We start from the raw sequence: 15686 nt of genomic DNA on the forward strand, positions 1-15686 counted from the left end.
GCTGTACATTTGAATTACCTGGGGAACTTTAAAAAAAGATCAGTGCTGAATGAAATCCAGACCTAGGGAACTTTTTAAAAAGTTCTCCAAGTGATTAACGGGGTTAGGGTATTCCCTGAAGAACTGTGCTAGAAAGAGTGGGAACTGAAATTTGGCTTATCCTCCTTGGAGTCCAGTTGCATCTGCCTGTAGAAGGAGCATGTTTTTGAAATTTATACTTTAAAGCTGCCATATGGATTAGCAGGATCCTAGATTCTAATATGTACCCATTACCCTCCAGTAAGGAAACCAGAGTGTCAGTGAATTCTTATTAGCTTTTATTGAGATTTTAATACCATAAAATAGTATTCTCAACAGCATTGGTGGAACTTACATTCTAGTAGAGGGAAAAAGTTAGGAATAGCTTGTATAGCCATTCTTTTCCGCTTAAAGAACCTCTTTACAATGATGCATTATTTACTCAAAACATTATGAAGTTTGCATTTTTAAGAAGAGATATTTATTGCTTAAACTACTTGATCTGATATTCTTTGAGTATAACTATGTAAATGTGTATTTTCTAAAAAAAAGTAAAAGTACTTTCTGGGAACATATTGCTTATTTATGGTATATAATTTGATACTTTTATATTTTGCAAGGTTTAGGCAGACTTCCAGTTTGACTATAACCATAAACAAAATATTTTATCGCTTTTATGTGTATATATACAAATCATGTCTAGCACTTCCAGTAAATAAATCTGTCTAAGTGGGGGGTGGTGTCTCACGCCAATAATGCTAACATTTTGGGGGCTGAGGTGGGTGGATCACTTGAGCCCAGGAGTTCAAGACCAGCCTAGGCAAGATGGGGAAACCCCATCTCTATGAAAAGTACAAGTATTAGCCGGGCATGGTGGCAAGCACATCATTTTCTATTTTTTTTTTTTTTTTTTTTTTTTTTTTTTTTTTTTTTTTTTGAGATGGAGTTTCACTCTTGTCACCCAGGCTGGAGTACAATGACACAATCTTGGCTCACTCTAACCTCTGCCCCCTCACTGGTTCAAGCGACTCTCCTGCCTCAGCCTCTCAAGTAGCTGGGATTACAGGCACCCGCCACCATGCCCAGCTAATTTTTGTATTTTTAGTAGAGACAGGGTTTCACCATGTTGGTCAGGCTAGTCTCTAACTCCTTCCCTCAGGTGATCCACCTGCCTTGGCCTCCCAAAGTGGTAGGATTACAGGCATGAGCCCCTGTGCCTAGCCAGTAGTGTGATCTTTAATGGGTAATTTTTTTTCTTTAACTATTTTAACCATAATCTTTGATGTTACTATTGGAATTGTTTTGAAGCACCACAGTAGTGTCCATATATGACAGTGAGCTTAATACATGTTGTGTTTGTTCTGTTTCTTTTTTTTTTTTTTTTTTTTTTTTTAAGTTCTAGGGTACATGTGCATAACGTGCAGGTTTGTTACATATGTATACTTGTGCCATGTTGGTGTGCTGCACCCATCAACTCGTCAGCACCCATCAATTCATCATTTATATCATGTATAACTCCCAGTGCAATCCCTCCCCCCTCCCCCCTCCCCGTGATAGGCCCCAGTGTGTGATGTTCCCCTTCCCAAGTCCAAGTGATCTCATTGTTCAGTTCCCACCTATGAGTGAGAACATGCGGTGTTTGGTTTTCTGTTCTTGTGATAGTTTGCTAAGAATGATGGTTTCCAGCTGCATCCATGTCCCTACAAAGGACGCAAACTCATCCTTTTTTATGGCTGCATGGTATTCCATGGTGTATATGTGCCACATTTTCTTAATCCAGTCTGTCACAGATGGACATTTGGGTTGATTCCAAGTCTTTGCTATTGTGAATAGTGCTGCAGTAAACATACGTGTGCATGTGTCTTTGTAGTAGAATAATTTATAATCCTTTGGGTATGTACCCAGTAATGGGATGGCTGGGTCATATGGTACATCTAGTTCTAGATCCTTGAGGCATTGCCACACTGTTTTCCATAATGGTTGAACTAGTTTACAATCCCACCAACAGTGTAAAGGTGTTCCTGTTTCTCCACATCCTCTCCAGCACCTGTTGTTTCCTGACTTTGTAATGATTGCCATTCTAACTGGTGTGAGATGGTATCTCATTGTGGTTTTGATTTGCATTTCTCTGATGGCAAGTGATGATGAGCATTTTTTCATGTGTCTGTTGGCTGTATGAATGTCTTCTTTTGAGAAATGTCTGTTCATATCCTTTGCCCACTTTTTGATGGGGTTGTTTGTTTTTTTCTTGTATATTTGTTTGAGTTCTTTGTAGATTCTGGATATTAGCCCTTTGTCAGATGAGTAGATTGCAAAAATTTTCTCCCATTATGTAGGTTGCCTGTTCACTCTGGGGGTAGTTTCTTTTGCTGTGCCAACTAGCATTCCCTTCATCTCTCTTCCTCTACTTGGGTCTCCATAGCAATATTTAAATTAGGCTGGTTAATATGCAATGATCTCTAAGTGTTTAAGTGAGAGGAAAAGTTGGAAGTTTCTCAGTTTAAATCAAAAGCTCGAGATGATTAAGCTTAGGGAGGAAGGCATGTTGAAAGCCAAGATAGACTGCAAGCTGGGTCTCTTGCACTAAACAGTTAGACAACTTGTGAATGCAAAGGAAAAGTTATTGAAGGAGATTGAAATGTGTCTCTAATTGAATGATAAGAAAGTGAAACAGCCTTAGTAGTGATGTGGAAAAGGGTTGAGTGGTCTGGATAGAAGATCAACCCAGCCACAACAATGCCTTAAGCCAAAGCCTAATCCAGAGCAGGGTCCTAACTCTTTTCAATTCTATGAAGGCTGAGAGGTAAGGAAGCTACAGAAGACAAATTTGAAACTAGCAGAGATTGGTTGTTGAGGTTTAAGGCAAGAAGTCTCCATAACATAAAAGTATGAGGTAAGGCAGTAAGTTCTGATGGAGAAGCTACAGCACGTTCTTCAGAAGATGAAGGTGGTTGCACTAAACAAAAGATTTTCAATGGAGATAAAACAGCCTAGTAGAAGAAAATGCCATCTAGGGCTTTCATAGCTAGAAAAGTGAAGACAGTGCATGACTTTAAAAGGCAGGCTGGCTCTCTTGTTAGGAGCTAATGTAACTGTTTCCTTGAGGTTGAAGCCAATACTCATTTACCATTCCTAAATTCTAGAGCCCTTGAGAATTATGCTGTTCTACTCTGCTGTATTAACAAGGCCTGGATTACAGCACATCTGTTTACAGCATGGTTTACTAAATATTTTAAGCCCACTGTTGAGACCTACAGTTCAGGAATATAAAGATTCCTTTCAAAATATTATTACTCATTAATATTGCACCTACTCAGCCAAGATCTCTCATGGAGATATACAAGGAGATTAATGATGTTTCCATGCAGACTAACACAACGATCTATTCTTCAGCCCATGTGATCCATGAGTCATTTTGACTTTCAAGCCTTATTACTTAAATACGTTTTGTAAGGCAATGGCTGCCCTAGATGGTGATTCCTCTGGTGGATCTGGGCAAAAGGAAAACTTCTGGGAAAAAAATCACCATTGTAGATGCCATTAAGAACATTCATGATTCAAGGAAGGAAGTCAAAATATCAACAGGAACAGAAGTTTGGAAGAGGTTGATTCTAACCCTCATAGGTAACTATGAGGGGGTCAAGACGAGTGGAGAAAAATAACTGCAGATGTGGTGGAAATAGCAAGAGAACTAGAATTAGAAGTGGAGCCTGAAGATGTGACTGAATGGCTGCAATCTCATAATCAAACTTGAATAGATGAAGAGTTGCTTCTTATGGGTGAACAGAGAAAGTGGTTTCTTGAAATAGAATCTACTGGTGAAGATGCTGTGAACATTGTTGAAATGACAACAAAAGATTTGGAATATTACACAAACTTAGTTGAAAAAGCAGTGGCAGGGTTCAAGAGGATTGACTCAATTTTGAAGTTCTACTCTGGGTAAAATGCTGTTAAACTGCATCACATGCTAGAGAGAAATCTTTTGTGAAAGGGAGAGTCAATTGATGCAGCAAACTTCATTGTTGTAATTTAAGAAATTGCCATAGCCACCACAACCACCCTGATGAGCAGCTATCACTATCAAGGCAAGACCTCCCAGCAGCAAAACCAGCTGAAGGCTCAGATGATCATTAGCATTTTTAACAATAAAATATTTTTAAAGTATACACATTGGCTTTTTTTAAAAAGGTATAATGCTGTTGCACACTTAATAGACGACAGTAGAGTGTAAACATAACTTTTATACACACTGGGAAACTGAAAAAATTCGTGTGACTTGCTTTATTGCAATATTCACCTTATTGTGGTGGTCTGGACCCTAACCCATAATATCTCCAAGGTATGCCTATACTAAACATACTTTAGCCCTTTGATAATGATTTAGTTGTCGTGAATTTTATTTAATGTGCTCAACTTTAATACACTGGTATTCCATGTTATTAAAAATGCCAGGATATTGGAATATCCATTAAAAAATCTCAAGTATTAATTTTTTATTTATTTTGTGTGATCTTTTAGAGGGGAATTCTAGGCTTTTTTTTAAGGACGGATTTTTTTCATCACGTTCTCATCATTTCTTGTAACTACCTGTGTACTTACCTCTAATTCTTCATTTTTCTTTGTCTAATTTGCTCTTTTAATGTGGTGTGGATTGGGAAAGCAAATAACTGAAACCAAGTGCAGTTGTATCAACTAGTAAGTATAAATCAGCTTTGTAATGAATCAATTGTATGGTATTTTGCTGTGGGTTAGTGCAAGGACGTAAAAAACATTTGCTCAGTAAACATTTGCAAGGTGCTTATTTTTTTCAAGGTAGCATAGGTATTAGATAATCTATCAGATATAAACCCTGCAGTCAAAATTAGAAACTAATCTGAATGCACACATATAGAATTGTAATATACTGTTAGCAATTTGAACAGCATTATTATAGTGAACACAGATACAGGAGTATGTAACTCTGTGAAACATTAACAAATACTTATTTTGAATGCTTGGCTGTTTTCTTCCTCCTAGCTTTTGAATAATTGATGTTGCCAAATGAGTTTCTTTTTTAATTGGGCACACAAAATTCATTTTTTACAAACATAAAAAATGCATGCCAAAATATATGCATATACAAAGCAGTAATATATATATTCCCCGTATTTGAGGTTTAAATTTGTAAATTTAAAATTTTTTTTCTGTGTCAAACTTTTGCCTGAAAATAAGCTGTATTGCCATCAGGTGGCAGTCATACCTTAGTTATGGCCACACACTACAGTTAATACCCTTACTTGTAATAGCTACAGCATGATAATTATGCTGAGGGTGAATTTAGAAAACTTCATTTTGGTGCATACAGGAAAGGAAAGATTTCTGATAACAAGGAGTCTTAATTTAGAAAGGAAAAGATAAGTGGTTTGGAGTACAAGATTTGGAGTTTCTCAAATCTTCGTTTGAATCACAGGTTTATTGCCTACTAGCTATGTTATATTGGCCAAATAATTAACCTATTTGTTTCTTTGTTTCCTCACCTATTAAATGAAGATAATATCATCCTAGCATTTTTATTTGTTTTTTCTAGATCATTCAATTTGACATTGAGTTTTTATGTAGTTTAAGTCAAAGAATGAGAACAAAGTTTTCAGTATAGAGACTATGAGGTAGAGTACTGTCAAGAAATGATCGTTATTGTGGGACTTAAAGAAGGTAGAGAGAGAAGGAAAAGCAGCTAGCGCCAGTTTCTTAGGTCCAGCTGCAACTGCAGGAATCCAGATAACTTAAAGATGTGTTTTTTTCATGCTTTATAGCCCCAAAGGAAATCATCTTAATAGCCAGACAGGCTGTTATTTTTTCTCATCTTTCCTTTAATATTGGAGAGGAAAAAAAGAAGCATTTGGACCACATATGAAAGTAAAGATACAGAACGCATCCTTCTCATTGATATCTTCTTTCCCCACTTCCCTCATTGACTTGTTTGTCTGAAGACCCAGGTTTATCTGCTTAGGGAAACAAGTTTAGTAAATCAGAAATTCATCTGGCCAGATGTTGATGATAAGTAAAATAGGTCTCTAATTTGTTGGACATTTAAAACCAAAGAATCGTAGATCTTACTTTGTTTAGAAAATAATTGTAGATGTAATATAATTTCTCCTCTCTGTACTGTCCAAATAAGACATCTTTTCCAGCTCCTAACTGTTGCCTAATTTTGCTCCAGTAGCTGACAAAGCTTTTCCTTTCATAATTGAAAATGAAAGGGTTAAAATACAAATACAATGGAAGAAATGTTCAGCTAGATTCAACATGTATTTACCAAGTACTTGATTCTGTAATATGCCAAGCTGCATGTTTTGGGGGGATGCAAAGGTCATCAAAACATAGCCTTTTTTTTTTTTTTTTTTTTTTTTTTTTGAGATGGAGTTTCACTCTTGTCGCCCAGCCTAGAGTGCAGTGGCGCCATCTCGGCTCACTGCAACCCCTGCGTCCTGGGTTCAAGTGATTCTCCTGCCTCAGCCTCCCGAGTAGCTGGGATTACAGGCTCCTGCCACCATGCCCCACTAAGTTTTGTGTCTTTAGTAGAGACGGGGTTTTACCGTGTTAGCCAGGCTGGTCTCGAACTCTTGACCTCAGGTAATCCATCCACCTCAGCCTCCCAAACTGCTGGGATTACAAGTGTGAGCCACCACGCCTGGCCCACAGCTTCTATTCTAAAGAACATTATGCTTCAGGAGGGGACACAATTCACATATATAATTATTTTTAAGAAACAAGGTGGTAAAGGCTATGGTGGTAATCATAATAGCTTGTATTTATATATGCTTTCCAGATTTATTTTATTTCATGCAGTACAAAAATACATTGCTTTGGCAACACTGAAGAGGGAGAAGGGAAGTTTAATTCTGACAGGTGATTATGGAGGGCCTAATGGAGGCTGTTTCTCTCCTTCCCATAAGATGCCGGATTGACTTTTTAAATATCTCACGTTGTTAATACTCTCTTTTGGAATTTCTTAGGTACGCAGATTTTCTGAGGCATTCTTTTGTTTTGAGCATCCAAGAGAAGCTGCCATTGCATACCAGGAACTTCAGTGAGTAGTATAAATCCAAAATTAAAATGATTTTATTTCCTTTTACATAAGATACCTGTCTCAGAATTTATCAGTGACAGAATATACAGTATTAATATAAGAAATTAGGAGAATTTGAATTTCAGAAATCCCATCTTTAATCAAAGTAGGTTTCTTCTTATGAGTTACTTCACAAAAGTCCCATACTTTACATATAAAGAAGCATAATGCACTGTATTCCTCCTTCCCTTTTTATCAGATCTACCATAATCTTGGTAGTCTCTTACAGCTTTGGCTCTAGCCTTCCATTTGGCCATATTCTGTCTGTATTTTCACAGGTCAGAATTTCTTATGTTCATCCTTTTTTATTATAGATTTTCATAGATATTGTTTTCTGTAATTGTAAATGATTTACAATTAAAATATCCAGAACAAATGCCTTCTGTCTCTCCTACTGAGTAGATTCAGTCCTAGTTTCCTTTAAAGAATATTTAAAGGAATATTTAGAATATTTAATTAATATTAAAGAATATTTAGAGGACATTATGCTGAGCGAAAAAAGCTAGACATTAGAAATTGAATACCGTATGATACTACTTATATGAAGTTATAGAATAGGCAGAACTAAGATGAAAAAAAGACAGGACAGTGGTTTTCTTGGCATTGACTTGGGCTGGATTGGGAAGACGTGAGAGAACCATCTGAGTAGATGGAAATGTTCTGTATCATATATCCATTTGTCAAAATCATACAGCTAAGATTTATATTTTAATGCATATAAATTATACCACCAAAAAATCCTATAAATAATAATAGAGTATCAAGGTAGGTAGTGAGTGCTGATAAAAAGGACACATGTTAATTGTTGAAGTTCAGAGGTATGTATGTGGGGTATTTTATACTATTATTTGATTTGTTTGAAATTTTCCATAAGACAAGGTTATCTGTTTTAACTGTTTTGTATTAGAAAATTATACATCTTGTTTTAAATAGCTGTTAATTTTATTTGTCAATATATGTTAAGTAGAAACAGTAAAAATGAAACACGTCTTTTTCCCAGCACTAGCATCAAATAATTACTAGGCAGTTAAGCTTTTGGTATTTCTCTTATATGTGATTTGCAGCAGATTAAGAAGTTGAGACATTAAGCATGGAAATTCACTTTGAAATAACATAAGAAAGTATAGAAGAATATAATGGAAATTACATAAATAATTAGCAGTCTGTAATTTAATAAGTCAATAATTTATTGCCAACAAACCATCATTTTCATTTTACCAGTTTTTATCGCTGACCAAGCAGCTCTTTCATAAGAAGATTATGTCTTACAGATGGGGGATAGGAATGGAGGAGGGAAGGGGAAAGTCTATAAAGGGGAGTTGGGTATAATTTCTTAAAATTACAATCTGACTTAAGAAATATTTTTCAGTGCTCAGAGTCATCTACAGATGTGCACCGCTATCAAAAATACTTCCTTCTGCAGTTCTCTTCCACCCTTACCTATTGAATGTAGTGAATTAGATGGAGATCTCAATTCATTACCTATAATCTTTGAAGATAGGTATTTAGATTCAGTTACTGAAGGTAAGTGTAATCTAACTAAAATATACAAGCTATGTGTATAGTTTTCAGTATATTCTTCCTAATATACATAAAACCATTCCCTAATGTGGAATAGTTTTTTTCCTTCTCTGGTTTTATTTATGTTTGAGGATATTAGAAAGTTATAGTTAGAAAAAGAATCATATGAGTTCTCACACTTTGTTTTAAACCTGAATCTTTTTTTCTTTGGATAAAAGACTTAGATGCACCCTGGATGGGAATTCAGAATCTTCAGAGATCAGAGTCCAGTAAAATGGATAAATATGAGACTGAAGAAAGCTCTGTAGCAGGACTTTCTAGCCCAGAGTTGAAAGTCAGACCTGCTGGTGCCTCCAGTATTTGGTATACAGAAGGTGAAAAGCAGCTAACAAAATCTCTAAAAGGAAAGAATGAAGAATCAAATAAATCGAAGGTTAAGGTTACTAAGCTTATGAAAACAATGAAATCTGAAAACACAAAAAAATTAATAAAACAGAACTCTAAGGATTCTGTGGTTTTGGTAGGCTACAAATGTTTGAAAAGTACAGCATCAAATGATCTCACTAAATGCTTTGAAGGCAATCCTTCACATAGTCAGAAGGAAGGTCTGGATCCCACAATATGTGGATATAATTTTGACCCAAAGACCTACATGAGACAGACAAGTCAAAAGGAAGCTAGCTGTTTGCCAACTAATACAGAGAGAACTGAACAAAAGTCTCCAGATATTGAAAATATGCAACCAGACCAGTTTGATCCTTTGAACTCTGGCAACCTAAATCTTTGTGCAAATTTGTCCATTTCAGGTAAACTTGATATCTCCCAGGACGATAGTGAAATTATACAAATGGAACACAATCTGGCATCCAGAAGGTCATCAGACGATTGCCATGATCATCAAACATCCCCATCTTTGGGAGTTAGAACAATTGAAATAAAGCCCGGTAATAAAGATCCTTTCAGTGGAGAGAAAATAACTGTCAAACTAGGACCTTGGACAGAGCTTCAACAAGAAGAAATACTTGTGGATAATTTATTACCCAATTTTGAGTCCTTAGAATCTAATGGTAAATCTAAATCTATAGAAATAACATTTGAAAAGGAAGCTTTGCAAGAAGCAAAGTGTCTTTCTATTGGAGAATCATTAACTAAATTAAGAAGTAATCTACCTGCCCCTTCTACAAAAGAATATCATGTTGTAGTAAGTGGAGATACAATTAAGTTACCAGATATTAGTGCCACATATGCCTCATCTAGATTTTCAGATTCGGGTGTTGAAAGTGAACCAAGTTCTTTTGCGACACATCCAAACACTGATTTAGTCTTTGAAACTGTGCAAGGGCAAGGTCCTTACAATAGTGAAAGATTATTTCCTCAGCTTTTGATGAAACCTGATTATAATGTAAAATTTTCATTAGGAAATCATTGTACTGAGAGTACAAGTGCTATAAGTGAAATACAGTCATCTTTGACATCCATAAACTCTCTACCTTCTGATGATGAACTGTCACCTGATGAAAATTCTAAGAAATCTGTTGTACCTGAATGCCATCTAAATGATAGCAAAACTGTATTAAATCTAGGAACGACTGATTTGCCAAAATGTGATGATACTAAAAAGTCAAGTATCATTTTGCAACAACAGAGTGTTGTGTTTTCAGGGAACTTGGACAATGAAACTGTAGCAATACATTCCTTAAATTCAAGCATTAAAGACCCTTTACAATTTGTTTTTTCAGATGAAGATACTTCCAGTGATGTGAAAAGTAGTTGCAGCTCCAAACCTAACTTGGATACTATGTGTAAAGGCTTCCAGAGTCCTGATAAATCTAATAACTCTACAGGGACAGCAATTACATTAAATTCAAAACTGATTTGTTTAGGCACTCCTTGTGTCATTTCAGGTTCCATTTCTACTAATACAGATGTTAGTGAAGATAGAACTGTGAAAAAAAATAGTGATGTATTAAATTTCAAACAAATGTATTCAGAAATCCCTACAGTTGAAAGTGAAACTCATCTGGGTACAAGTGATCCTTTTTCAGCCAGTACTGATATAGTAAAGCAAGGGCTTGTGGAAAATTATTTTGGTTCTCAAAGCAGTACGGATATTTCTGACACATGTGCTGTCAGCTACAGCAGTGCACTTAGCCCTCAGAAGGAAACTTCTGAAGAAGAAATTAGTAATCTTCAGCAGGAACAGGGTAAAGAGGATGAGGAGGAAGAGCAGGATCAACAAATGGTTCAAAATGGGTACTATGAAGAAACAGATTATTCAGCTTTGGATGGAAGAATAAATGCTCACTATACAAGCAGAGATGAACTAACAGAAGAAAGACTTGTAAAATCTGAAAAAATAAACAGTGACTATCTGAGAGATGGTATAAATATGCCTACTGTCTGTACTTCTGGTTGTTTGTCCTTCCCATCTGCACCACGAGAGTCTCCTTGTAATGTTAAATATTCTTCCAAAAGTAAATTTGATGCCATTACAAAGCAGCCAAGCAGTACTTCTTACAACTTCACTTCTTCAATTTCCTGGTATGAAAGTTCACCAAAACCTCAAATACAAGCGTAAGTAATGAAACACAATAGTATCTGCTGCTAAATATATATATATGGTGTGTGTGTGCATATATATGTGTATATATATGTATATATGTATAATCACGGATAGTGCTAAAGCATTGAGTGTCTATTTTGTTGTCTGGTTTCTGTAATTCAAAAAGTGCGTATTTGGTGACTCTCCGAAAAGGAGAAGTGAACATAATATACCCTTGGCCGGAAAGACCTATAGTTCCTGAATGATTGTGCTGTTCTGCTGTTCTATAGGCTAGACATCCCTGATACAGATTTTCCAGTGGTAGTTTTGTGTTAGAAGTATGGAATAATTGAGGTTAAAACCCTTTTTTCATCAGTCCCTCATTTCTTCTCCATTAACTTCCAGACAAAAGCCAAGTTTTATGAGTTTATCTAGGAAATAAGGACAATATTAGTTAAATGAGTAACAGGGTAATGGAAACTTCTTAAACTTACCAGATGCTGATTGCCTTCAGCTAAGTCAGTGGTTTCCAAAATTGAGATTTCATGTACCAGTAAAATATCCAGAAAAATCTGGGGATGATACAAGTTTACCAGTGTGTACTGGTTCTTAAAATATTCTACTGCCTCAGCCAGACTGAGTCATAATATTTGGGGTAAGAGGTCTGAGCATGTATATATAGAGATTTTTAAAGTTCTCAGATTATTCTGATTTATGCACAAAAATTAAGATACATAGAGTCTAAAGCTAGTGAAACCACTGAGGTTAACAATGACCCATTAAAAAATTGTAATATGCAGGGAGAATAAAGTTTGTATCACCATCTGGTTACTTCAGACTATCTGAGTCATCAGAAAGCAATGATCTCTCATATAGACTCTATATGTTTTCACCCAGCTTATCCTACTCAGTTTAATGTTTATCAGGTTCCTCTTCCAGCTTCACTTTATCAGTCCAAATGATGTATGTTCAATAGTTAATAATTTTTGATGTTTGCAATCCCCAAATTGATTAGATTGTCCATCATTGCAAACGAGTATATACCACTAATTGTATGTAGTCATATTACCCTCTTCATTCTGCTCCTTCTTATTGGTATTTTTAGAGAAAAATACAAAGAACCTAATCTGCTAAATACTGTAACTACCATTCTGTTATATTTTGTAAATCACTCCTTCCCTTCCACTTATGCAAGATTAAAAAGGAGCAAAGGGGATAAGATTTGATTACAGGATAAACATCAGATTATCACCTCTGCAGTCCCTCTCCCAGCTTTTCTGTGCATACAGTATTAAATTTTGCAGAAAGCGTAACTCCACTTGGAATGTTTTCTTAGTTGATTTCAAGTTTAAAAGAATATTTTCAAGTGATTTCAGGTTGAAAGTGTTCATTGTATTTGATAGAATATATACTACAAATGGTAAAGAAAATTACTCTCTGGTTTCTAAATCACTTAGGTGATGTCACATATTTTCGTGGTTTTAAAACCAAATATTGTTGGGTTTCCACTTCTACAATTCTCTAAATTCAGGAGACTCTTTTTGGTTCTAACAACTGAATATGATCCTTGGTAAAGGGTATCTTTTGTATTTTACTTCAGCTTCCTTCAGGCGAAAGAAGAACTGAAGCAACTAAAACTTCCTGGGTTCATGTACAGTGAAGTTCCTCTGCTGGCATCCTCAGTACCTTATTTTAGCATAGAAGAAGAGGATGGTTCTGAAGATGGAGTGCATCTGATTGTCTGTGTGCATGGTTTAGATGGTATGTGACATCTATTGATGTAACCCAGAGCAACTCAATATGTTTTTTTCCTAGTCTCATTTAGTTTCATCTAATCTTTGAACCAAAAAAAGATTTTTAATTGCTTAAATTAATTGAATCTTAAATGCATTCTGAAACAGAAATATGCTTAATTTTACTTATCTTAAGTGTAGTATTAGACTCCTTCGTAAGTAAACTTTCCGTGGAACTGACGCTTATGTGCCAACATTTTGTTTAATTTTGGATTTTTTTTTTCATTATACTTTAAGTTCTGGGATATACATGCAGAACATGCGGGTTTATTACATAGGTATACACATGCCATGGTGGTTTGCTGTCATCTACATTAGGTACTTCTCCTAATGCTATCTCTCCCCTAGTCCCCCACCCACCGACAGGCCCCGGTGTGTGATGTTCCCCTCCCTGTGTCTATTTGTTCTCATTGTTCAACTCCTACTAAGAAGTGAGAACATGTGGTGTTTGGTTTTCTGTTCCTGTGTTAGTTTGCTGAGAATGATGGTTTCCAACTTCATCCATGTCCCTGCAAAGGACATGAACTCAGTGGATTTTTTTTTTATCTTCTCTCATATTGTTGGTTTTGCCAGCTGTCACCTCATGGCAGTTATTTTGTCTCCCTTTGATAGTCTTTCTGGTTCCCTTTTACTTGGCTGCTTTAAACTTTATGTGCTAGAAAAATCAGTATTTCTAGAAGTTAAAATTTCATTAATTAAGATATAAATTAAATTCGAAATACAGGTACCTGGCTTTAGTGCTGGGGTTTAATGACAGCCGTTTGGTTACTCAACAGTTTTTTTCTAGATGTAGGAACTGTTAGAAGATGCCAAATTTCTCTAGACCAATGCAATATTACTGTATTACAATGAGATTCTATAGCAACAAACTGGATTTTTACAGATTATGAAAATATTAAACAAATGACCCTGGTACCAAATTAGCATAAAACTGTAGATTTTTCTTTAAAAAAAAAAAAAAAAAAACAGGCTCTCAAGAAATAAAGCATTCTCAATGCTAACTTTTCTTCCCTTTCCCCAAATAATAAAGTTTTCAAAGAATTATCCTCCAAGAAAGACTTCTGGACCCAGTAGAATCTCTGGCAAATTCTTTTTAAAACATTTTAAGAAGCAAATTATCCCTATGTTACATAAATTGTTCTAGAGCAATAGAGAAAAAGGTAGAAAACAGCCCGTTTTATTCCTTAAAGTTAACCTAACCTTGTTACCAAATCCGATAAAGATATCACACCAACACCTGCCCTCAAAAAACAGTAGACCAATATAACATAAATATGCTTTTAATGAACTCAAATATATTTAACAAAACTCTAGCACTTGGAATTAATATACTAGAGTAAGTTACCATAACAAATAAGGTTTATTTCCCAGAATGGGAAGATAAGTAAGTATAAAGAATTTTAGTAATAAAATACCCTACATCAGCAAATCAAGTAAGAAACTTTATACAATTTAGCCAGGCGCGGTGGCTCAAGCCTGTAATCCCAGCACTTTGGGAGGCCGAGACGGGTGGATCACGAGGTCAGGAGATCAAGACCATCCTGGCTAACATGGTGAAACCCCGTCTCTACTAAAAATACAAAAAAACTAGCCGGGCGACCTGGCGGGCGCCTGTAGTCCCAGCTACTCGGGAGGCTGAGGCAGGAGAATGGCGTGAACCCGGGAGGAGGAGCTTGCAGTGAGCTGAGATCCGGCCACTGCACTCCAGCCCGGGCGACAGAGCAAGACTCCGTCTCAAAAAAAAAAAAAAAAAAAACTTTATACAATTTAATAATCATTCCCAATTATTAAAAGTAAGCACAAAACTTTGATCTCAGTCGGATTAGTCTGTTTCCTTAATGTGATTAAGCATATATATTTCAAGCCTATGGAAAACTTATAGTTTGTGGTGAATATTAGAGGTACTCCTTTTAAAATGAAGAATAAAACAATTACCTCTGTCAATGCATTAAATCATAAAATTCTAAAAGGTAAATATCAGGTAAAATAAAAATTCAGCAGTTGATAGTGACGTGTTTATACTGCTAGTAAACCAAAGGAATCCACTACATTATTTTTGAAGATAATTATTTTTGTATTTATATATGAGAGGAATTCAGAAAGAATGTGGAAAAATAAATTTGCCAGGCATGGTGCTGGACGCCTGTAATCCCAGCTACTCGGGAGGCTGAAGCAGGAGAATCACTTGAACCCAGGAGGCAGAGGTTGTAATGAGCCAAGACTGAGCCACTGCACTCCAGCCTGGGCAACAGAGTGAGACTCCATCTCAAACAAACAAACAAAAATTGTGGGAAAATGGAGTTAAAAGATAAAAATAGAAATATAAACTTCATTTCTCAATATAAACTCTGTCTACTTCAAGACACCTTTGTAAGCAGTTATGCCAGCCATTCTAGTACATTTCTAAGAACTGAGGGTCCTGGGAATTTAGTCATGTCAGTGCCTTATTTTTTACTTAAAAACCAAAGAAAAATGGATCCCCTTTACAGAGTTTTTAAGATAAAAAAACAAAGTAGTCACAGGAACCAAATCAGGACTGTAAATCAAAACTCTCACAAAATTGCCCTCTTCATGAGAGTAATGAGTAGGAATATTGTCATGATTGAGAAGGACTCTCTGGTGAAGCTTTTCCAGGCATTTTTCTGCTAAAACTGGCTGATTTTCTCAAAACACACTCATGATGAGCAGAAATTATCATTCTTTG

General features: G+C 35.8%; 1 protein-coding gene across 8 annotated transcripts in view; it reads left to right on the top strand.

The window, feature by feature from the left end:
* FAM135A (family with sequence similarity 135 member A) overlaps window positions 1–15686 on the top strand; it is a 154044-nt gene that overhangs the window by 108888 nt on the left and 29470 nt on the right. For 3 of the 8 annotated variants that reach the window (XM_010371564.2, XM_030928625.1, XM_030928626.1), the window contains 4 exons: window positions 7014–7087; window positions 8496–8650; window positions 8866–11221; window positions 12790–12950. In XM_010371564.2, the coding sequence (XP_010369866.1) occupies window positions 7014–7087; window positions 8496–8650; window positions 8866–11221; window positions 12790–12950 (2746 nt within the window). The remainder of the gene's footprint in view (window positions 1–7013; window positions 7088–8495; window positions 8651–8865; window positions 11222–12789; window positions 12951–15686) is intronic. The other 5 variants (XM_030928630.1, XM_030928631.1, XM_030928627.1 and 2 more) reach the window with 3 other exon arrangements.

Source organism: Rhinopithecus roxellana, chromosome 4 (genome assembly GCF_007565055.1).
Source record: "Rhinopithecus roxellana isolate Shanxi Qingling chromosome 4, ASM756505v1, whole genome shotgun sequence".
Classification (NCBI taxonomy): domain Eukaryota; kingdom Metazoa; phylum Chordata; class Mammalia; order Primates; family Cercopithecidae; genus Rhinopithecus; species Rhinopithecus roxellana.